The sequence below is a fragment of the Natator depressus genome, chromosome 2 (assembly GCF_965152275.1).
Source record: "Natator depressus isolate rNatDep1 chromosome 2, rNatDep2.hap1, whole genome shotgun sequence".
Lineage (NCBI taxonomy): Eukaryota > Metazoa > Chordata > Testudines > Cheloniidae > Natator > Natator depressus.
The window spans coordinates 783882-808553 of NC_134235.1; the positions used below are offsets into that span (position 1 = coordinate 783882).

The window sequence follows — 24672 nt, forward strand, 5'->3', positions numbered from 1 at the left end:
CAGCACTACTGAGTAGAAAAGCTGTTCTTAACAATCCTTCACAAAAGTCTAGTGTGTAGTGATACTGGCAGGAATGGACAACGGTACTCCAGCTAGTAGGAGCCAGCAACTTCCCAGCTCTAATCTATACTCCAGCCACTCAGGCCCTGTGCTGACAAGTGTGACAGACTGGTGGTGGTCTGTGTCAAACTGTGAACTCCATTTTGTGACTGTAACCGCCATAACAGGTTAAGATGTTCAGGTGATGTTGAACACCAGTCTAATCTTTGAGGGTGGCCTACTCTAGACACCAGGGCCTGGTCTACACTACAAATTTAGGTCAATGTAAGTCATCTTTGACTCAAAGACTTCATCTCTGGTCCTGCTTTGAGCAGGGGGTTGGACTAGATGACCTCCTGAGGTCTCTTTCAACCCTAATCTTCTATGATTCCATGATCTTTCGTTGACCTATTTGTGCATCTCTATATTCAAATTTCTCTAGCTGATGTAAGCACCCCATTACTGTGACAGAGTAAGACCATCACGCTACAAGGCATGGAGACATGGTCAACCTACTGAGGTTGATGATGTGCAAATATAGGCACTTTGTGACCTCTGTTGACCCTAGTAGTCCTCCAGCAGTTGTCCCACAATGCCCCAGTTCCTATGACAGTGACCACTATGATCACAATTGTAAACTCCTTTGCCCATGGGTCACAAAGACCGAAAGCTGCTGCCACCCCCCTTAAAACCTCCTGCTTATTTCTGAAATGCCTTTTTCTGATTGCCCTCCTCAGCGAGCACACCTAGCTTGCCCTGATGGTGTTCAACTGCCCAACCAACCATTCTGGCTCTGTGCACTTGACACGCTCCTGCCTGGAGTAAAAAGGTGGTATTGGATCTCCTGGATCTGTGGGGAGAAGAGGCTGTGCAAGCACAGCTACAGATCAGCTGTAGAAACATGGACATCTACAAAAAGATTGCATAGGGGATGCAAGCAAAAGGGTGAAACTTGGATCAGCAACAGCCATTGGCCATTATCTTTGAAAACTCGTGGTGATTGGAGGTGGTCCCGGACTATCGGGAAAAAGGCAAATATAGTGCGCCCCCAATCTTTAAAAAAGGGAAGAAGGAGAATCCGGGGAACTACAAACGGGTCAGCCTCACCTCAGTCCCCGGAAAAATCATGGAGTAGGTCCTCAAGGAATCTATTTTGAAGTACTTGGAGGAGAGGAAGGTGATCAGGAACAGCCAACATGGATTCACCAAGGGCATGTCATGCCTGACCAACCTGCTTGCCTTTTATGATGAAATAACTGGCTCTGTGGATATGGAGAAAGTGGTGGATGTGATATATCTGGACATAAGCAGTGCTTTTGATACGATCTCCTACAGTATTCTTGCCAGCAAGCTAAAGAAGTATGAGCTAGATGAATGGACTATAAGGTGGATAGAAAGCTGGCTGGATGGTTGGGCTCAATGAGTAGTGATCAACAGCTCGATGTCTAGTTGGCAGCTAGTATCAAGCGGCGTGCTCCAGGGGTCGGTCCTGGGGCCGGTTTTGTTCAACATCTTCATTAATGATCTGGATGATGGGATAGATTGCACCCTCAGCAAGTTCATGGATTACACTAAGCTGGGGGAACACGTAGATAGGCTGGAGGGAATAGGGTACAGAGTGACCTAGACAAATTGGAGGATTGGGCCAAAATAAATCTGATGAGGTTCAACAAGGACAAGTGCAGAGTCCTGCACTTAGGACGGAAGAATCCCATGCACTGCTACAGGCTGGGGACCGACTGGCTAGGCGGCAGTTCTGCAGAAAAGGACCTGGGGATCACAGTGGATGAGAAGCCGGATATGAGTCAACAGTGTGCCCTTGTTGCCAAGAAGGCTAATGGCATATCAGGTTGCATTAGAAGGAGCATTGCCAGCAGATTGAGGGAAGTGACTATTCCCCTCTATTCGGAACTGGTGAGGCCACATCTGGAGTATTACGTCCAGTTTCGGGCCCCCCACTGCAGAAGGGATGTGGACAAATTGGAGAGAGTCCAGCAGAGGGCAACGAAAATGATTAGGGGGCTGGGGCACATAACTTACGAGGAGAGGCTGAGGGAACTGGGCTTGTTTAGTTTGCAGAAAAGAAGAGTGAGGGGGGGATTTGATAGCTGCTTTCAACTACCTGAAGGGGGGTTCCAAAGAGGATGGCTCTAGACTGTTCTCAGTGGTGGCAGATGACAGAACGAGGAGTAATGGTCTCAAGTTGCAATGGGGGAGGTTTAGATTGGATATTAGGAAAAACTTTTTCACTAAGAGGGTGGTGAAACACTGGAATGCGTTACCTAGGGAGGTGGTAGAATCTCCTTCCTTAGAGGTTTTTAAGGTCAGGCTTGACAAAGCCCTGGCTGGGATGATTTAACTGGGAATTGGTCCTGCTTCGAGCAGGGGGTTGGACTAGATGACCTCCTGGGGTCCCTTCCAACCCTGATATTCTATGATTCTATGAATCTGACGCTGAGCTGCAGACTGCTTCTTTTGCAAGGAGCTGCATGCTGTATTTGACAGGGACCCAACCAGCACTTTGTAATCACCATGGATGTCTCAGAGGAGCCCAAGACAGAGACCCTTTCATGAACAGGGAGGAGGAGGGGGGAATATACAGCATAGGGTCCAGCTATGCCACGAGCCAGGACCGGTTCAGCACTCCACCAGTCTTACTAGTCCTACCAGCCGAGCACGGATGAGCCTGGTGAAGGTGTAAGTGTGTGAAACAGCATCTATTAGGAATAAATATTTTTAAATCAGAAGGGCCAGATAACTTGCACCAAGAATCCTAAGAGTTGGATGAGGAGATCTCTGGCCAGCTATTAATTTTCAAACAAATCCTGGCACACCAGGGAAATTCCAGAAGAACAGAAGAGTGCTAATGTTGCACCAATACTTAAAAAGGGCCAGCGGGATGAACCAGGCTGGGTTGCTAACCTGACATCAATCCACAGCAAAACAATGGAAATGCTAATGTGGGATTCAATCAATAAAGAATATTTTCATCTCTTTGCTCTTTGAACTCTCACAGGGACACTAAACTAAAGCAGAGGACCCCAGGGTCAACCTGGGTCCTCCATGAAAGACATTTTGTATGGACAGAGATTACTACATCTCTGTCAGATTTAGGAACCATAGATGGTAATTCATTTGTGTGTACGTTTGCTTGCTTTAACTTGTAAACTACTTTCTCTTAGGCTTTGTCTACACTAGGCTTTTTCTACACTACACTGTGAAAAAACATCCCCCTGACCGCCGTAAGTTCCACCGACAAAAGCGCCGGTGTGGACAGCGCTATGTCGGTGGGAGATGCTGTCCTGCCAACATAGCTACTGCCATTCATTGGGGGTGGTTTAATTGTGCAGGTGGGAGAGCTCTCTCCCGTTGGCATAGAGCTGCTACACGGGAGACCTTACAGCGGTGCGGCTGCTGAGATACAGCTGTGCCACTGTAAAGTCTGTAGTGTAGACCTAGCCTGTGTTGGCATAATTAAATCAGAGTGTGTCTCCTGCCAACAGAGCACTGTCCACGCTCGCGCTTATGGTGGTGAAACTTATGTCGGTCGGGGGTGTGTGTTTTCTTTCACACCCCGAACCAACAAAAGTTTTACTGACCAAAAGTGCTAGCATAGACATAGCCTTTGTTAATAAACTTTATCTAGTTTATTACAGGATTGGCTACAGACGTTGTCTTTAGTGTAAGTTCTAGGGATTGTGACTGGTCTCTTTGTACTGGAACCAACCTGCATTTTTTGGCATAAATGACCATCTATCCCTAAGCCCAGCTTGCCTGGGTGGCAAAATAGACGGGAGAGCATAAGGGGACCATTTGTGACTCCATGATGAGACCGATATCGTGATCCAGAAGTTCACACTTGTTACTGGATTGGTGAAATCAACCTATAAAACATACCACCAGCTTGGAATGTCTGTCTTGTTCTACCCTGAGGTAGGCACTCATGGTCATGAGCCACTCCAAATGGTGTAACAATCAGGTTCCCCTCTTGGTCCAAAATACAGCCTACGTGCTGACCTTTGAGGCACACAATTACTAAAAGAGACTTCTGCAAAGGAAGAGGTTTGACTGGAGTGAGCTCTGTGCGGGGATGAGTTTTGTTGGCAGTTATGAGGTTAGCTGCTAGTTATTAATTTTGTTTTTGTAATTTATGTCAAGGTTGCCATTTGTTGACCCAAAAAGTAGTGTTTTGAAAACAAAGAACAATTACTATCAAACATACGAGCAGAAGAATGGCCATACTGGGTCAGACCAAAGGTCCATCCAGCCCAGTATCCTGTCTGCCAACAGTGGCCAATGCCAGGTGCCCCAGAAGGAGTGAACCTAACAGGTAATGATCAAGTGATCTCTCTCCTGCCATCCATCTCCACCCTCTGACAAACAGAGGCTAGGGACACCATTCCTTACCCATCCTGGCTAATAGCACTATCAATATCAATGCACTAATGTCTAAAAAAATTTTAAAAGTTTAGTCAGTGCATTAGGATCAGTTGTATATCATATGATTGGTTGGCACACACAGTTCTGGACACAGATAATATGAATCTATAGAGAAGGTACAGAGGAATCAACAGGGTAAAAGATTTCCAGGGTAAGAACTATAAAGAAAGGTAAAGGGAAAAAAGGTTTGTATTACTAGAAAGGAGACCATCAGGACCAGAGGCATAGATAGTGGGAACACCACTGAAGTACTCAGGAAGAGGATAAGCTCAAAAGCAGAGAAACAAACTAATAAGGCTACAGATGTTCAGGGGAAACACAAGTATATAGAAAAAGAAAAGGAGAACTTGTGGCACCTTAGAGACTAACAAATTTATTTGAGCATATGGATGGCTATTAGTGTATGCAATGGACTGCCAAAGACAGCAACAGAAACTACAACTAGATACATATTCACAGAAGGAAGGGGCATTTCAGAGAACAGACCATACAAAGATAAGCTTAAAATGGAGCTACGACCTGACCCTCTGTCCCACTTCAGTACTGTGTAGCACTCTGAACCATGCAAGCCTCCTGGCACTTGACCTAAACGTTAACCTCCAGACACAAAAGTCTTTATTTTCAAATTCAGGCACACAATTGCACCTGAAAAGTACACATGAAATTATGCACTTAATTTGTGCTCACAGCTGTTATGTACCAGATACTTCAGAAGAAGTGAAAATAGGACAAGTTACCAAGTGATTCATCTCTTATTGTCCAGTCCCAGCTCTAACAGTCAAGAGGCTTAGGGACACCCAGATCATGGCATTGCGTCCCTGACCATCTTGGCTAACAGCCACTGAGGGACTGATCCCCCCATTAACTTATCTAATTCTTTTTTAACCCAGTTATATTTCTGGCCTTCAAACCACCTCATGACAATAAGTTCCACAGGTTCACTGTGCGCTGTGTGAAGAAGTACTTCCTTATGTGTGTTTTAAACCTGCTGCCTATTAATTTCATTGGGTGGCCCCTGGGTCTTGTGTTAATGTGAAGAGGTAAACTCTAGATAAAGATAACATGAACAGCGCCATCATAAAGGATATGCAAAGATAACATCTACAGAGGTACATTATTAACATGCCTACAGCCCTTTAAAAAAAACTATATAAACACTAAATACCAGTACTAGTGGGATGCTCTGAGGAGTGAATGAGAGCAACAAAAAAACAAAAAAAAAACAAACAAAAAAAACCCCACCACACTAAATGATAGTCAAGCATCAAAGCCACTAGTACATACTCAAAATTAAGCGATTTAGGTCTGCACTGCTATGGTCCCAAAGCTGTTCTTCAGTCAACCAAAACAGCCTATGGTGCAGTTCTATCAGATTCCTTGATGTCCTTCCCCGACAATGGCTCAAACACTGGCAGAATACTCTTGTCCCATTATCATGGCCCACTTCAAAGAAAAGAAAGCAAAATAAAGAGCAGATATGTAAGGCTTCTATTTGATTTTGGTCTCGCTGGAAGAGCTCATACGCTTTCACAGTGACAGAATTCACTTTTGCAGAATTGCAAAATTCTAAATATTTTATTTCAGAATTTCTTTTGGATGCCATTCTAAATATCCAATCGCTATTCACAAAAAGAAGCTCAAAACAGCCACCCTAAAACTGAGCAGTACACTTCCATCTTTGCTTCTCTCACTCCTCTTATATATACAGGATCATGCCAGTACTCCTTGCAAATAGCACAACTTACTAAGAACTTAGCCACTAACTTTGCCGCACCTTTTGGTGACAGAAGGAGGAAAGACAATCAAGTAATGTGTCTCTTCTCCCACATAACACCTGCAGAAAATGGAAGAACAGCAGAGTAAAACTACTATTGCCTGGAAACTACCAAGTCATTAACTACTTCTCTGCTACTCAACATGCCAGGGACATCAGGCCACACATGCCTCCAGTGTTGCCCAATGTTCCAGGCATGTTGCCTTGTCCTATTGAAATCAGAATGGAACACCACTGCTCAGCTCCCAAGATGAAGAATCTGCAGAAAGTGAATTAAACAGCAAAGAGAAAATTAAGAGGCCACCACATGTAAGGGAAGGTATCTCTGTGGAATACTGACACAGACAATGTGACAACTATGAAAACAATAGTGAAAAGAGTGAATACTGATGCTTAGTACCTCATGTATATTGAAGAAAATTAAGACTTATGCAGCAGTGTAAAATTAATGAAAACACATTCAGAAAAAAAGTTCAATTAAGGGAAAACTCCAAGGAAATGGCAACCACATGGAGTAGGAATTATATTTAGACGCCAATTTTTCTTCTCTCTTTCCAGGAGCAGAGCCAGAAAAAGGAAGCACAGTTTCCTCCATATTAATTATCCCAACAGCATACACTTCTTCCCTGCTATGTTTACATTTCACAAACTCTGCAGCTTTCCTCCTGCCATTTCACAATGCAGAGCACACCTCAGAAGCTCCAATCTCTACAGACACAGAGCCTCTGACCTACTGTACACTCTAGGGATGACTGCACTGGTACGTACGCTTCTCTACTATCTATTATCACTAGGCAGTAGTCTTGTCATCTTCGGCAGTTGCTGGAGAAAAGAATATAAGAATGACCAGACTGGGTCAGACCAAAGGTCCATCCAGCCCAGTATCCTGTCTACCGACAGCGGCCAATGCCAAGTTCACTCCCTCTGGGGCACCTAACAGGGAATGATCAAGTGATCTCTCTCCTGCTATCCATCTCCACCCTCTGACAAACAGAGGCTAGGGACACCATTCCTTACCCATCCTAGCTAATAGCCATTAATGGACTTAACCTCCATAACTTAACCTCCAGAGGACCATGGAGTCTCCAAACTGAAACTCCTCTTTTGGCCAGGGGTGGAAAAGAACCTGGCAAGAACCTCCTCCTGAAGATAAACATGAAGCTAAACCTCTTCCAAGTGTGGCTGTGTGTGGCCCCAAAATGGAGGACAAAGGGCTCTGTGTAAATCCTTTAAGGGCAATGACAAGCCATCATTTTGGCACCATTCTCCAAAATACACTCAGATAATAAATAAGTCACTCACATTGAGACCTCAAGACAGAAACACTATGCAAATAACTGGTGTCAGAGTAGCAGCCGCGTTAGTCTGTATCCGCAAAAAGAACGAGGAGGACTTGTGGCAACTTAGAGACTAACGAATTTATTTGAGCATAAGCTTTCGTGGGCTAAACCCCACTTTACGCTCAAATAAATGTGCTAGTCTCTAAGGTGCCACAAGGCCTCCTCGTTCTTTCTAGCGGGGAACAGGAATCCCCTTCTTTGCCTTTAAAACAAGACAGTAACGCCTGCCGCGGTTTTCACCCCTCCACCTAAAGCCCCAGTTTGTGCTTCTGCTATGGCTTCATCTGCCCCCAAATGCGCCCTGTCCGGTGCTGCTGACCCCGGGGCCGGCTGGACACTTCTGGCCGTGACCCTGGCCCAGGGACGGCCACGCCGCTCCCCGCAACCCCGAGGCAGCCGGTGCAGCTCGCGAGCGCTCGGGCCCGAACAAACGCGTTAGTCTCCGCGGGGCCGCAAGCTCGCCCGCGCCGCTCGCCCGCGGGCTCGCACGGCGGCTGCCGCCCTGCAGCCGGGGGGCAGCGGGAGCCCCCTCCCCCCAGCGCGGAGACTCGCCGCCGCCCCCCCCGCGGGGCCCGTTCCCAGCCCGCCCCCCCGCGGCCCAGGAGCCAAGGCGAATCAAGGGGCCCAGCCCGCGCCCCGTTTCGCGCCCGAGCGCCGCAGGCCCGGCCGGAGCGAGACCACGGCGGCGCTGCGGGGCCCGCGGGCTCGGCCCGGGGGGGGCTCAAACGGCCCCTCAGGCTGCGCCCCCGACGGGCGGGCACCCCGCGCTGGCGCCGCGCCGCCGAGACCGGCAGGGCAGCGGCGGCGGGTCCCCGGGGCCGCCCCGGCGCAGAAGGGCCCACTCACCAGGGTGATACTCGTCGTCGTCGCCATCTTGTCCAGCCGGCGCTGGGCCCCGCCGCCTCGTCCTCGGCGGGAATCTCGCGACCGGTCAGCGCCTGCGCGGAGCGGAACTCTCGCGGGATCGTGCCATCTGCCGCTTTAGATGGGAACTCTCGCGAGAACTGCCTCGCGGCCCGAACGGGAGGAGCTGCGGAGCGTGGCTCGCTGGCTCCGCCCACTAGTGCCGGGGGAGGCGCGGGGCAAAGTCAGTGGGAAGCCCCGCCTCCCCCAGCTCGGACGGCACCCGAGAGGGGCCAAGGCCGGGGCACGTCCCGCGCCTGCCCTGGGCGCTGCGGTGAACGTGGGGCGTTCCGCGGCGTGGGGCCGGGCAGCGAGGCGCCTGGAGGGGCAGCTCAGGGTGCGGGCAGGGGGCAGCTCGGGGCTGTGTGCACTCAGGGGGCAGGCAGGGGGGGTATCTAGGGTCAGGGTGCGGGCAGAGGTAGCTGGGTGGAGGCAGGAGGTAGCTCAGGGGGCAGCTAGGGGTTGGATGCAGGCAAGGGGGTAGCTCAGGGGCAGGCAGGGGGGGTATCTACGGTCAGGGTGCAGGCAGGGGTAGCTAGGGGTTGGATGCAGGCAAGGGGGTAGCTAGGGGCTGTGTGCACACAGGAGGCAGCTAGGGGTTGGATGCAGGCGGGGGGGTATCTACGGTCAGGGTGCAGGCAGGGGCAGCTAGGGGTTGGATGCAGGCAAGGGGGTAGCTAGGGGCTGTGTGCACACAGGAGGCAGCTAGGGGTTGGATGCAGGCAAGGGGGTAGCTAGGGGCTGTGTGCACACAGGAGGCAGCTAGGGGTTGGATGCAGGCAAGGGGGTAGCTAGGGGTTGGATGCAGGCAAGGGGGTAGCTAGGGGTTGGATGCAGGCGGGGGGGTATCTACGGTCAGGGTGCAGGCAGGGGTAGCTAGGGGCTGTGTGCACACAGGAGGCAGCTAGGGGTTGGGTGCAGGCAAGGGGGTAGCTAGGGGCTGTGTGCACACAGGAGGCAGCTAGGGGTTGGATGCAGGCAAGGGGGTAGCTAGGGCTGGATGCCAGGAGGGGTTGTGTCTGCGGGGGTGCTGCTGCTGTGAGACCCAGCTATGTGCTGAGCTACCCCCCGCCTGTGCACTATCCCTAGCTACCCCTTCTAGGTGGCACAGTGAGAGTGTCTCTGCTCCTTGTGGCTGTGTGCATGCTGGGCCAGGCCAGGCCCGTCCTGCACGGTCACTGTGGCTATCAACACCCAGTGGTTTGCCGCCACCAAGGACTACACCTACCTGAGCTTGGAGACTGAAGAAACTGACCTGGATGCGCAGAGCACTGGGCATTGCCGCTTGCCCTCCCCGAACATTCCTCTGTCGCCCCCCCCGCCACCTGTGGGTTACAGGGCTGAGGGCAGGTGAGCGGCGATGCCAGGTGCTCTGTGCGTCCAGGTCCGTTTCCCCACATGGGCTGTGCTGTGAGGCATCAGGAGCTGTTCTCCCACTCTCCCCTTACTCAGCCCACGTGGAGAAACTGACCTGGATGCACAAAGCACCTGGTGTTGCTGCTCGCCCCCTCCCCCGCCCTACACTGACGCTCTGCCCATGATGGCGGAGCACCTGGGACTGTGTGCTGCAGCTCACGGTTTGGGAGCCCCTGGGCTATATGATCACAGTGGGCCCATCTGACTTTATAATCTACAAATCTACCCAAAATCTGTTTTTGCAGAAGAGGTTGGGTGGCAATTAATTGTGGCAAAATGGCAGAAGTAAAATCAAAATTCAGATTTGTCTTTTAATTTTGAAGAGACCAACCAGCTCAGCATCTCATGCATGAACATAAGAACAGCCACACTGGGTCAGACCAAAGGTCCATCCAGCCCAGTGTCCTGGCTCCCGACAGTGGCCAACGCCAGGTGCCCCAGAGGGAATGAACAGAACAGGGAATCACCAAGTGATCCATCCCCTGTCGCCCATTCCCAGCTTCTGGCACACAGCAGCTAGGGACACCATCCCTGCCCATCCTGGCTAATAGCCATTGATGGACCTATCCCCCTATAATTAATTAATTCTTTTTTGACCCCTGTTATAGTCTTGTGGACCCTGGTACAGTGCCACAACTGGAAAGCATGTTGGTGTCTAACAGCAGGTGCAAAAGATTGGCAGACCTAACTGATCCGTAGGCTGGGACTCAGTTCTCGTATTCTCAGTGCAGAGTTGGAAGCTATCCCTTTTGGGCATGTGCCTTTTCACACTTACAGAATGAGATACAGGCTCAAGAGGCAGATCACATAGCGTTGTCTTTAAAGAGTCTGAGGTGCTCAGATACTGGGCTGATGGAGGCCATATAAGTACCCAAGATATCGATTACAAGCCCTTTGGGTTGTTTGCACTGTATTTTTTTAGTGAGTTCTTCCGCCAGGAAAAAATATTTTGGAGCAGGGGAGCGTGTTGAGGAAAAAATCACAACAATCCTTGGTGCTGAGCAGACAGACTGCTGTGTTTTGTTTTGTTTTGTTTTACCAGCTGGAGCTCTTTCAGGGTGTGGAGCTTCATTCCTCAACCTCAGATCATCCTTGCCTCATGCATCATGTACTCTAGGGAATGCATCCGATGCAGTGAGCTGTAGCTCACAAAAGCTTATGCTCAAATAAATTTGTTAGTCTCTAAGGTGCCACAAGTCCTCCTTTTCTTTCTAGGAATTGTGTAGAGATTAGCTAACAAAATACACCACTGCAGAGCACAGCAAAGTCATTGGGAGGAAAAATCTCTGGAGAAATCAAGCTGTGACGTGTTGGTTATACAAAGAAATCACCAAGGGGAAAACCTAGGGGCCAAACTAGAGCTAATTGCTCCATCAGGGATATGAAGTAGGCACCACACAAAGAAAGCTTTCAGCATTTCCATAGAATCAAGCCCAGACTTGCCCTGGCTTAAGTGGAAAGAGTGAGAAGCCCGGCTGAATTAAGCGTCCAGAGAAAGTTTCTCCATCTAATTTGTTCAGCGTTTCAGTGTACCTGACGTTCTGGGTAAGCCACTTGGAACATAGAGGAAGCTACCTTACCCCTTCTTTGTGTAATGGGGAAAGCAGACAATCCACAACGACTCTGAATGGGTCACTCAGTCATCATGTTTCGCAATGGGGTTTGTTCTTTTCAATCCATTTATTGAAATGTCAGTATCCACAAAGTTAGCACAATATCAGCACTTGGAAAACTCATGTTATTAAACAGCCAGGACAGCATGGCAAAGCAGCTTAGCATGGCAAGCCCAGCACACCAGGGTACAGTCTGCGCTGCGTGGCAAAGCATACGCAGCAAGTACTAGACAGGGAATGAGGCACAGTGTAAAAAAGTCAGCGTGGCCCGTATGGCACAGTGCGAACTGTACACTCAGAGCAGCGAGGTGCAGGCAGAGCAGCATGGCACAGCTTTTGATACACAATTCCTATTTGCATAATATTCCAATCTTGAACCTGACAAAGCAGCAGCTATATTTGCCCCCATTCTCCCGTCTAATGATGGAAATTCCACATTTCACAGGAGAAACAGGGAAGGAAGAGACATCAAGGCTTTTCCCTAGGACGTAGTGAAATTTTGGAAGGCTAAGAGACAAACTTTGAAATGACAGAGGCTGTGCTCAGCACCAGTGGTTCTTCTGTTGATCCATATTTTATGAACCACATGATGGTTCTGGATTCCTGCAATTTCTTCCCATGCCATGTCAGTCAAGCTCACAATGTCCTCTCCTCAGCCTAGCAGAGGGAGTCCGGTTCTTGCATTGCAATGGCTCCTTTGCCCTGGGAGAACCCAGCAGAGCAGGAGGAATCAGGCCTGGAAAAGGGGTGGAATGTGGCAGACAGGAAACTACTCAAGATCCTCCCAAACCTGCACTCCCCGCAACCCGACTCACTCCCTGCTGTGATCATTTCCAGCTGAGGAAGCGAAGTGATGGCCCACAGTGAAGGTGCTTCTTGCTCCCAGAGGTAAATTTACCGATTGTGAGCTCTTGCAGCAGCTTTGCATCTTCAAAAACCTTGCCAGCCAGAAGCTTCCTGCATGATCCTCCACTCCTTAAACCACCTCACCGCTCGCCCTGGCCTCCTTCAGAAGTGGGGACTAAAGAGCACATTCTTGGTGGGTTCCTGGTAACAATGACGCATGTCTAATGCCTCATGTTTGCTGGTTCTTTCTCTTCTTGCCATTGTCTTTCTGAATCACAGGCCAGATGGACAGTAGAGATACAGCCAGGAACAAATGGCGAGGTCACCTCTGCAGCAGAAAGTCTGATCAAGAGCCCCTTCTGGCCTGGGACAGTTCCCATCCTCCTTTGGGGGGCACCTGTCTGCCCAGAACTCATCGGGGTGACTCACAAGGGAGGAGACCGGTGCTTGTGGAAAGCATTTTCTAGGAAGTTGGCCAGCATTTCACAGTCATCCTAGGAGAAAGGAATCAGCAGGTTAATTAGGCTTGGTGTAGCTGAGAGCACTCCCCACGTCAAACCCTCACCATCACCTCTCATGTCTCTGTGTTAGCAAGGAGAAGAGCAGGGCTGTGGAGATCCAGAGAGGCAAAGGTCAGATAAGCAGAGCAACTGATGCTGTAGAGGGGTCATCAGATTGCCAGGAGCCGCATGGTAACATTCTCCTACCCAAGTGAAGGAAGGGTTGGTTAATTTCCCTGCCGCGGAGGGTCACACACACCTAGACACCCACAAAATCTCCGGCTTGTGAAAGAATCATAGAATCATAGAATATCAGGGTTGGAAGGGACTCAGGAGGTCATCTAGTCCAACCCCCTGCTCAAAGCAGGACCAATCCCCAATTAAATCATCCCAGCCAGGGCTTTGTCAAGCCTGACCTTAAAAACTTCGAAGGAAGGAGATTCTACCACCTCCCTAGGTAACACATTCCAGTGTTTCACCACCCTCCTAGTGAAAAAGTTTTTCCTAATATCCAACCTAAACCTCCCCCACTGCAACTTGAGACCATTACTCCTTGTTCTGTCATCTGCTACCACTGAGAACAGTCTAGAGCCATCCTCTTTGGAACCACCTCTCAGGTAGTTGAAAGCAGCTATCAAATCCCCCCTCATTCTTCTCTTCTGCAGACTAAACAATCCCAGTTCCCTCAGCCTCTCCTCATAAGTCATGTGTTCCAGACCCCTAATCATTTTTGTTGCCCTTCGCTGGACTCTCTCCAATTTATCCACATCCTTCTTGTAGTGTGGGGCCCAAAACTGGACACAGTACTCCAGATGAGGCCTCACCAATGTCGAATAGAGGGGAACGATCACGTCCCTCGATCTGCTCGCTATGCCCCTACTTATACATCCCAAAATGCCATTGGCCTTCTTGGCAACAAGGGCACACTGTTGACTCATATCCAGCTTCTCGTCCACTGTCACCCCTAGGTCCTTTTCTGCAGAACTGCTGCCTAGCCATTCGGTCCCTAGTCTGTAGCGGTGCATTGGCTTCTTCCATCCTAAGTGCAGGACTCTGCACTTATCCTTATTGAACCTCATCAGATTTCTTTTGGCCCAATCCTCCAATTTGTCTAGGTCCCTCTGTATCCTATCCCTGCCCTCCAGCGTATCTACCACTCCTCCCAGTTTAGTATCATCCGCAAATTTGCTGAGAGTGCAATCCACACCATCCTCCAGATCATTTATGAAGATATTGAACAAAACCGGCCCCAGGACCGACCCCTGGGGCACTCCACTTGACACCGGCTGCCAACTAGACATGGAGCCATTGATCACTACCCGTTGAGCCCGACAATCTAGCCAACTTTCTACCCACCTTATAGTGCATTCATCCAGCCCATACTTCTTTAACTTGCTGACAAGAATACTGTGGGAGACCGTGTCAAAAGCTTTGCTAAAGTCAAGAAACAATACATCCACTGCTTTCCCTCCATCCACAGAACCAGTAATCTCATCATAGAAGGCGATTAGATTAGTCAGGCATGACCTTCCCTTGGTGAATCCATGCTGACTGTTCCTGATCACTTTCCTCTCATGTAAGTGCTTCAGGATTGATTCTTTGAGGACCTGCTCCATGATTTTTCCGGGGACTGAGGTGAAGCTGACTGGCCTGTAGTTCCCAGGATCCTCCTTCTTCCCTTTTTTAAAGATTGGCACTACATTAGCCTTTTTCCAGTCATCCGGGACTTCCCCCATTCGCCATGAGTTTTCAAAGATAATGGGCAATGGCTCTGCAATCACAGCCGCCAATTCCTTTAGCACTCTCGGATGCAATTCGTCCGGCCCCTTGGACTTGTGCACGTCCAGCTTTTCTAAATAGTTCCTAACCACCTCTTTCTCCACTGAGGGCTGGCCATCTACTCCCCACGCTGTGATGCCCAGCGCAGCAGTCTGGGAGCTGACCTTGTTCGTGAAGACAGAGGCAAAAAAAGCATTGAGTACATTAGCTTTTTCCACATCCTCTGTCACTAGGATGTGGAAAAACATTTCTCTCTGCTTCTTAACAGAAAATTGTTTGACTTTGGAATCAACAGATTGTACCAGGAGCCATGTATTTTCCAGAAATGCTCTACGGGCAGGGACTCTTGTTCTCTCCCAAGTCTTCCCTGTTCATTTTGACAGATGACCTCTGTGCTATATGGTTCATATGCTCAGGAGGCCATCCAGGAACGAAGTATAAATGCATCATCTTGCAAGTGCCCGGCAGATAAAGCTGTTTGCCAAAGGAGCTGACTAACTGCTCAGGTAGAGTCAGGATTCAGCTTGAGGAATTCTCCCAGACTTCACTTACAGTTTCCAAATTCCCAACTCATGGCCAAAACACGACACCATTTTTTGGCAAAAATAAGTGTGTCTGCTTCCTCCTAGCCAGGCTTCCTCCAGGCTCCTCCGCTACTCAAAGCATCTGCATTCCCCTGGCTCTGGACTGCTGAACTAGCTGGGCCCTTCCTAGCTCTGGGGCCACCGAAGAGAAATGTGCTGTGCACAAGTTTGGTAGTGTGGGAACTGATTCCATCTTCTGGCCAGGTAGAAAGCTGCAGTGTAGGTCAGTGACTGCTGTTTGGGGCAGCAGCAGGCTTGGATGCTTCTCTGGGGGAGGCAGGAGGTGGCAGAGAGTCTCATCTGGGCTCTTTGATCTAGGCAGCTTTTCTGGTTTCATACTCCAGAATCATTTTGAAATTTGGTCCCACTCAGTGTGTGACTTGTGCCATGACAGTATGGCTACTCCTGTCATTGCAGCAGCCTGGGGCCAGGCCTGAGCGAAGCAGATAGGCAAAGAATGGCACCATGGTAAAAAGCAGTGGGTTCATCATGCAACCATAAACTGGCCCTGTCTGACCCTGGCCACAGTCATCAGAAAAAGCTTCCTTAAATGGGACAAAAAGAAAAGGAGGACTTGTGGCACCTTAGAGACTAACCAATTTATTTGAGCATAAGCTTTTGTGAGCTACAGCTCACTTCATCGGATGCATACTGTGGAAAGTGTAGAAGATCTTTTTATATACACACAAAGCATGAAAAAATACCTCCTCCCACCCCACTCTCCTGCTGGTAATAGCTTATCTAAAGTGATCACTCTCCTTACAATGTGTATGATAATCAAGGTGGGCCATTTCCAGCACAAATCCAGGGTTTAACAAGAACGTCGGGGGGGGGGGGGTAGAAGCCCTCTACCCCAACATTCCACACAAAGATGGACTACAAGCCGTCAAGAACACTATCCCTGATAATGTCACGGCTAACCTGGTGGCTGAACTTTGTGACTTTGTCCTTACCCATAACTATTTCACATTTGGAGACAATGTATATCTTCAAATCAGCGGCACTGCTATGGGTACCCGCATGGCCCCACAGTATGCCAACATTTTTATGGCTGACTTAGAACAACGCTTCCTCAGCTCTCGTCCCCTAATGCCCCTACTCTACTTGCGCTATACTGATGACATCTTCATCATCTGGACCCATGGAAAAGAAGCCCTTGAGGAATTCCACCATGATTTCAACAATTTCCATCCCACCATCAACCTCAGCCTGGTCCAGTCCACACAAGAGATCCACTTCCTGGACACTACAGTGCTAATAAACGATGGTCACATCAACACCACCCTATACCGGAAACCTACTGACCGCTATTCCTACCTACATGCCTCCAGCTTTCACCCTGACCACACCACACGATCCATCGTCTACAGCCATGCTCTGCGATACAACCGCATTTGCTCCAACCCCTCAGACAGAGACAGACACCTACAAGATCTCTATCAAGCATTCTTACAACTACAATACCCACCTGCGGAAGTGAAGAAACAGATTGATAGAGCCAGAAGAGTTCCCAGAAGTCACCTACTACAGGACAGGCCTAACAAAGAAAATAACAGAACGCCACCAGCCGTCACCTTCAGCCCCCAACTAAAACCCCTCCAACGCATTATTAAGGATCTACAACCTATCCTGAAGGATGACCCAACACTCTCACAAATCTTGGGAGACAGGCCAGTCCTTGCCTACAGACAGCCCCCCAACCTGAAGCAAATACTCACCAGCAACCACATACCACACACCAGAACCACTAACCCAAGAACCTATCCTTGCAACAAAGCCCGTTGCCAACTGTGCCCACATATCTATTCAGGGGACACCATCACAGGGCCTAATAACATCAGCCACACTATCAGAGGCTCGTTCACCCGCACATCCACCAATGTGATATATGCCATCATGTGCCAGCAATGCCCCTCTGCCATGTACATTGGTCAAACTGGACAGTCTCTACGTAAAAGAATAAATGGACACAAATCAGATGTCAAGAATTATAACATTCATAAACCAGTCGGAGAACACTTCAATCTCTCTGGTCATGCGATTACAGACATGAAAGTTGCGATATTACAACAATAAAACTTCAAATCCAGACTCCAGCGAGAAACTGTTGAATTGGAATTCATTTGCAAATTGGATACAATTAACTTAGACTTGAATAGAGACTGGGAGTGGCTAAGTCATTATGCAAGGTAACCTATTTCCTCTTGTTTTTTCCTACCCCCCACTCCCCCCCAGACGTTCTTGTTAAACCCTGGATTTGTGCTGGAAATGGCCCACCTTGATTATCATACACATTGTAAGGAGAGTGATCACTTTAGATAAGCTATTACCAGCAGGAGAGTGGGGTGGGAGGAGGTATTTTTTCATGCTTTGTGTGTATATAAAAAGATCTTCTACACTTTCCACAGTATGCATCCGATGAAGTGAGCTGTAGCTCACGAAAGCTTATGCTCAAATAAATTGGTTAGTCTCTAAGGTGCCACAAGTACTCCTTTTCTTTTTGCGAAAACAGACTAACACGGCTGTTACTCTGAAACCTTAAATGGGACAGTAAGTGAGTGGACTCCCCAGGCCTAGGTACTCCCCCTCGGCAGCCCTCATGCCCCTGAGGCATAGGGTGTTGTGGAGAATTAGAGAGCCCTGTGTTAATATATTGGCAGCAGATCCCTGCCCGAGGGAGTCGTGCAGATTCTAAAGGAGAGGGGAGGAGGCTCACCTCATGGATGAATCCGTAGTGCACCAGCTCTGAGGCCAAGCCCTTGGAACTGTCAGCTGCAGAAACAGGGTTAACTGTGAGAAAAGGAAATTCGTGCAGCTCGCATTCCCTCCAGAGAGCACTGCTCCTGGCACACAGCCCAGCTGGAAGCTTTTGCTGACGCATTTGGCTTTGGGAACATAGATGGAGTGAGCTTAGGGCTGGCTGAGCACTAGCCCATGTGATTATGGGGCAGACAGAGCATGTAGGTGAGCACTGAGTGGGCCTCATGCCAAGTGCCGGGTGGAATGAGCTTTGCAAGGTTCCACTCCCAAACCAGGCAAAGTGTAGTCATCTTAGCAGAACGCCCTTCTGACATTCTTGGCTCATTTTGCCTCAGAAACCAAAGGGCCTTTTATGATACCAAGCCCTGTGCAGGGAGATCCCTGGCCCTGGGCTTTTTGGCTGTCTGTGAGGCCGGGTAAAGACCTCTGACTGCAGGGTGCTAGATAAAGATGGCTGCACTTTCCTCCAGAGGGCTCCTGTCTTCCCCATGAGTTAGCCTGGGACTGGGAGTGCTCTGAAGAGAACCACCTCTGGGCTCTGCAGCAGAGCCAGGATGAATGGCCAGGAACTTCCACACCCTGCAAGGGCAGCTCACTCAGCCATGGACTTTCCCCCTTTACTAAAGCTTCAGAAAAAGGCTGCTGTCTCAGGGGAGAAACGACCTACTTCTTCCCCTTCTCTTGACAGGTGTCACAGTATTGGGGTGCAGGGGCGAAATTCTAATCAGGATAACGTGAACCTTCCTAATGGCCATTCCACTATGCTCCCAGAGGCTGTGAGCTCCGGACACCCACTGCTCTGGGGGCTCAGGTGGGCAGGACCCTACACCTGGTTGGCAGGGTTCAGTCTGCCTCTTCCAGTACTGAGAGGAAAGGAAACCAGGTTGTAAACAGACTGTGAGCTCTTTGGAGTAAGGACCACGTCCTCCTGTAAGTCTGAGCATGGCCTTGTGCCATGGGGGCCCAACCCTGCTCAGGGCCCTCAAGCACGACTACTAGATCAATAATAGGTAACGGTAATTATAAATAAACCTACTTGGCAGCAGGTCGTAGCTTAACTGTCGGTGCAGCTTGTCCTCCAGGGTTAGCAAGAGCGTGAGCTGCAGCAGGAAGAGAGAGCATATTAGAAAAGAGCATCAGCTTCTCCTTAGGAGACAAACGTGCAGCTCCCTCAGCTGCTGGGAGGAGCGGGTAGTGCTGGTGCAGGAGATAGCGGGCAGCCAGTCAGACGTGCCCTTTGAAGGCCCTGCCTGGAATGAATGTGCCCTTTCCTCTATCACGGCTAAAATGTTACATTACACTGGGAGAAGGGTAGGGTCGGAGACACCCCACCCAGTGCAACAATCCCAAGTCTTTCCCTCTCCAGCCTCGCTCCAGGCTGCAGCGAGTGCTCTGGGAGTTCCTTGCAGAGGATAAAGGGCTCAGGATCCCTCCAAGGATCCCCCAGGAGAATGTTAGTCGAATTTATATGCTGGGGTTCATTTATAGAGCTACAAAGCCAAAAGCAAACATCTCTGTTTGTGAAACATTGATCTGTGTGGCTGTCTCCCTCCCCTCACACCCCATGGCCCAGCTGTCTTCCTAAAAATAGGGAGCTCTTTGGGGCACCCTGCTGGAACTCACTAGCTGGGACTGCTTCTGCACCATCCCATCACCGTGGACCCCTGCCTGCTACTGTAACAAACGTCCTACCGACCTTTGTTCTAGGGACAAGGGGAAGGACAGACCAAGAGGGTCAAGCTCTGGTACTGGCCCAGTGCTGGGCTCATGGCTTACATGCCACTGGGCCTTCTCTTCATTCATCTCCATGCTGCACTGCATCTGCACCACCTAGGAGAGACCAAGACAAACATCAGCCTGGGAGCAGCACCGGGGCACATCCACTCTCCCCTCCTTCAGCTCGGCCGTATCCCTGGCCAGGCAGCTTGACTTCCCCCCTCTGACTTACATCCCACAACCCCAGCTGCCTATCTGCCACCTAAAACCTTCTCCCTTCCCTCCCCCAGTTCTGTCCCACAGGAACTGCCAGACTGGGCCAGCCCAGGGTCCATCTGAACCAGGACCTGTCTCTGCCCGTGGCAGCACTAGCTGATTAAGAGGAAGGTGCTGGAACACCGTGTACGGGACAGTTATGGAGTAACCTTCCCCTCAAGGGAAATCTCCTTCTATCCCCATTTGTTAGGGGTTGGTGCCCACCCTGAAGCAGGAGGGGATACAGCCCTTCCCAATCTCTTGGTTACGTTTTAATATTACAACTCTGGGTGTTCGTCGCCATATACTTTGTCTGCACCGTTTTGATCCTGCTATGCTCTTGGCCTGGCTGATACCCGGTGAACCCCAGCTTTTATTTTGTACCCCTCCATCATGGCCCCTCTCCAAACCACAGAGCCCCAGGCTCCCAGCTCTCCCAGCCAGGGGTCTTCTCAGCCCCAGTCAACCCCATCCCCTGTCTCTGAGCCCCCTCAATTCCTGCCAGGCCCTGTCTGAGCTGGGGCAACCAGCATGCGGCGCAGGGTCCCACCTGCGTACAGATGGCACCAGCACATCCCTAGCGCACCCTGATACTCATTTGCTTTGCTGACCCCACTGAGCCGAGCAGGATCCTGCAAACATTTAAAAAACACAGTGACATCACCTGACAAGACCTCCCTCCCCGCCATCCACAGCCTCTAACCCTCCTGTCTTCAACCAGGCAGTTTCTTTCGTCCTTCATCCACTAGCCCCTTCAGCTGTCTCACTGACGCCATCTCCTCCTGCCTGATGAGCTCCCTTGCCCCCATTCTCCGCCAGCTCCGGGTTAGCCAAGCACCCAAATATGGACTTCACTCCAGTTTTGAAATGCTGGTGCTAGGTGGCAGGCGACACGTCTGAGATCATTAGCGTCTCATGATCCAGTTGTTAGTAAGGCAGCGCCAAGCAGCCCCCAGTTGGGGGCAGGACCCCACTGAGCTGGGCCCTGCACAAACACACCCAGTCATGGTGGTGGGCCTGGCCAAGGAGCCCACGGTCCCAGTGGTCCCCAGAGGTTGAGGGGAGAGGGGGACAACGATACAGTATCTGTCAACACAGAGACACTGGCACATTTGTCCCCTCCTGACTGTTATAAAGCAGCTATAGGTGCTGACTCCGTGGGTGCTGCATCCCTGGAGCACCCACGGGAGAAAATTAGTGGGTGCTTAGCACCCACCGGCAGCCACGTTCCCACCCCCCAGCGCCTCCTGCCCACCGGCGGCCCCACGCTGACCAGCTCCTCCCCCTCCCGCCCAGCGCCTCCTGCCCGCCGCAGATCAGCTGTTCCGTGGCATGCAGGAGGCGCTGGGCGGGAGGGGGAGGAGCGGGGATGGGGCGTGCTGGGGGGAGGGCGTGGAACCGGGTGGGAAGAGGCAGGGTGGGGGCAGAGTGGGGATGGGAAGAGGTGGGGGTGGGGACTTGGGGGAAGGGGTGGAGTGGGGGCAGGGCCGGGGTGGGAAGGGGAGGGTTGGAGGTGGGGGCTAGGTGAGGCCTGGGGCAGAGCAGGGCTGGGGGTTTGGGGAAGGAGTGGAGCGGGGGCAGGGCTGGGGGCAGGAAGAGGCAAGGCAGAGGTGGAGGCTTGGGGGAAGGGGTCGGGTGGGGCGGGACCTGGGGTGGAGCAGGGGGTTGAGCACCCCTGGGGCCTGGAGGAAACCAGTGCTTAGTGAAAGCAGCAATTATTTATGCCCTAAAACTCCGATTGACTCACCACCCACAAATTGTTCCAAGCTCTTAATCGTTCCCCCCACCCACCCCAGCCTCTCCTGCCTCCTTTCTCAATCGCTGAGGACAACACCTCCATCTTCCCCGTCACTCATGTCTGTAAGATGGGTGTCACCTTCCACTCAGCCCTCCCTCAGATCCTCACATCCAGGCCGGGTTCTAATCCCGCCACTTCTTTCTGCAAAACACCGTTATGATCTGGCCTTTCCAGCTGCCCGATGCCCCATTCTCAGACAGGAAACAACGTTCAGCACCAGCTTATACTTGGGGCGGACTCCCACTCCTGACTGGGGTGTGACATGATGGCTGACCTCTTTGACCCACTTTGCTGTGGCCGCTCATGCACTCCGGGACAAGAGCGCTACTGGGCCTTTGGCATGCGTGGATGGTCCATGCCGCCAAGGAGCTGAAAACCATGTTCTTACACAACGGAAGCATCCGTGGGAAAAGTCTGACTCCCTAGGGGCTTGTCTACACATGCAACACAGAAGTGGTGCAGCTGCGCCGCCGTAGGGCTTCAGTGTAGACACGAGCTATGCCAAGGGAACTCTACCTCCCAGAGAGGCAGTCGCTAGGCTGACGGCAGAATTCTCCCGGTCACCTAGCGCTGTCCACACCAGGAGGTAGGTCGGTTTAACTGCATCACTCAGGGGTAGATTTTTTCACATCCCTCAGCAACAGTTGTACTTTCCTAGTGTAGGCCGGGCCTAAACAAATTCAGGAATCCATGAGTGAACCTGCCTCCTTGTCCATAGACACTAGAGCAGGCTCAGTAGACTACTCTGTGGGTCGTTCACAGGTGCCGCAGCCGTAAGAAGGGCCATACTGGGTCAGACCAAAGGTCCAGACCAGACCGTGCATCGGCCTGGCCTGGTTTCCTCCCCATGCTGTGCCCCTGGGGCAGCATCGCAGACAATAACCTGTGGTAGAAGAGTGCCCAGCCTGACCACTGGAGTCTGGTGTACAATGTCTGGCCTCCCTCAGGACAGAGGCTATCCCCTGGTGGCTGAACTCCACACAGAAGAGGAGGCGGAGGCCTCTAATCTCTGCCCACACAGCTAAATCTCTCATCCAGGCCCTCATCATCTCACTTACCTGCCACCTCCTCTTCTCTGGCCTTGACAGATGCCATCTAGACTCACTTGTAGCCCTTAAAAACACGGCTACTTAAATTGTCAGCTCTTTGAGGCAAGGCTCTCTCTCTGGTCTGTGTTTGTGCCGTGCCTAGCGCTGTTCTCAGGGGCTCGTAGGCAGGACGGCTTTACAAACAATAAGCACAGAAGTTCTCTTCCCGGCTTCTCATTTTGATTCCCCGCTTTGTGTCCCTCTGCTCGCGCCTCTTCCACTTCAAAGACATGCACTGTATGTGCCTTCACTGCAGAGCAGTGGTGGGCAAACGACGGCCTGGGGGCAGCGTCCGGCTCGTCAGACATTATAATCAGGCCCTCAGGCTCCTGCCAGGGAGCAGGGTTCGGGGCTTGTCCTGCTCCAGCGCTTCACCCAGGGAGCGAGGTTGGGGGCTTTCCCCGCTCTGCGCATGCCATGGCTCCGCACGGCTCCCGGAAGCAACAGCACGTCCCCCCTCCAGCTCCTACGTGTAGGGGCAGGCAGGGGGCTCCACACACTGCCCGCAGCCCTGCCCCAAGCACCACCCCCGCAGCTCCCATTGGCCGGGAACCATGGCCAATGGGAGCTGCAGGAGTGGCACCTGCGGACGGAGTCGTGCACAGAGCTGCCTGGCTGCGCCTCCGCATAGGAGCTGGAGGGCAGATGTGCCGCTGCTTCTGGGAGCTGCTTGAGGTAAGCGCCGCCCAGAGCCTGCACCCCCTGACCCCTCCCATGCCCCAACCCCCTGCCCGTGCCCCAGCCCTGATCCCCCTCCTGCCCTCCAAACCCCTTGGTCCCAGCCCAGAGCACCCTCCTGCACCCCCAACCCCTCATCTCCAGCCCCATCCCAGAGCCCGCACCCCCAGCCAGAGCCCTCACCCCCACCCCTGCACCCCAACCCCCTGCCCCAGCCTGAAGCCCCCTTCCACATCCTGAACTCTTCATTTCTGGCTCCACCCCAGAGCCTGCTCCCCCAGCCAGAGCCCTCACCCCCTCCCACACCCCAACCCCCAATTTCGTGAGGGGGCCTGCCATACAATTTCCATACCCAGATGTGGCCCACCCCTGCTGTAGAGCCTTTGATGGCCTATCCCCACTTGTCCCATCTTTTTCATGTGCCATAGACATATCGACTCCTTCATTCATTCAGGAAATGATGCCAGTCTTGATTGCCCATTTTAGCAATTTCCCCACAAGCCATCTCTCATTACACCCACTGTGCATGGGAGAAGCTCCCCGAAACACCTCTGCAAAGCCACCTCATTGTCCTCTTTCAAATCGCTCCTTAGCACTCCCCCTGCTGCCAGGCCCACAAAAACCTTAGCACTGCTTAGGCAGCTGGTGCGCTGCGACCTCTGCTTTTCATCCTGACCCGTATAGTCTCACTGTTTCCTTGTGCCTCCTCTGCCTGTCATATCCACCTGCTGTCTACACTCTTACACTTGGCCTGTAAGTGTTCTGGGGCAGGGGCTGTCTCTGTTACACATTTCTACAGTACAACAGGGTCCTGGATCTAGAGCTACCGTAATACAAAGAATAGAGAGGAGTAAGAAAGAGAGTGTCTGTAACCGTGCATCCACTCATGCTTGCCCCACTCCCCTTCTCCCTTCAACTGTTTGCTCTGCCCAGCTGGCAAGACTGTACCTTCCACTGGAGCATAAGCCATGTGGGGCAGGGATTTTTCTCCCTTTCTGTGCAGCACCCTGCACAACAGGGGCCTGATCTCAGCTGGGGTCTCACTGTAAAGTCAGTATCAAATAATAATCAATCCCTACCTCCCATCATGCCCTGGGCTTTAGTGCTGTCTGTGGACCTCCTGGGAAATGCACCGGAGACCAG

The 24672-nt window shown here is 51.3% G+C and overlaps 2 protein-coding genes across 4 annotated transcripts in view; both read right to left on the minus strand.

Annotated features, from left to right (window-relative positions):
• The window catches only part of PUF60 (poly(U) binding splicing factor 60), a 47328-nt gene extending 38774 nt beyond the window's left edge, over positions 1–8554 (minus strand). For both annotated transcript variants that reach the window (XM_074943623.1, XM_074943622.1), the window contains exon 1: positions 8440–8554. In XM_074943623.1, the coding sequence (XP_074799724.1) occupies positions 8440–8466 (27 nt within the window). In that variant the 5' untranslated portion in view covers positions 8467–8554. The remainder of the gene's footprint in view (positions 1–8439) is intronic.
• Positions 8555–10115: 1561 nt separating this feature from the next.
• The window catches only part of NRBP2 (nuclear receptor binding protein 2), a 67727-nt gene continuing 53170 nt past the window's right edge, over positions 10116–24672 (minus strand). The window contains exons 15-18 of one of the 2 annotated variants that reach the window (XM_074943624.1): positions 19771–19824; positions 19031–19094; positions 17951–18006; positions 10116–12865 (exon numbers count right to left, since the gene is read on the minus strand). In XM_074943624.1, coding sequence (XP_074799725.1) covers positions 12797–12865; positions 17951–18006; positions 19031–19094; positions 19771–19824 — 243 coding nt within the window. In that variant the 3' untranslated portion in view covers positions 10116–12796. The remainder of the gene's footprint in view (positions 12866–17950; positions 18007–19030; positions 19095–19770; positions 19825–24672) is intronic. The other variant, XM_074943625.1, reaches the window with a different exon arrangement.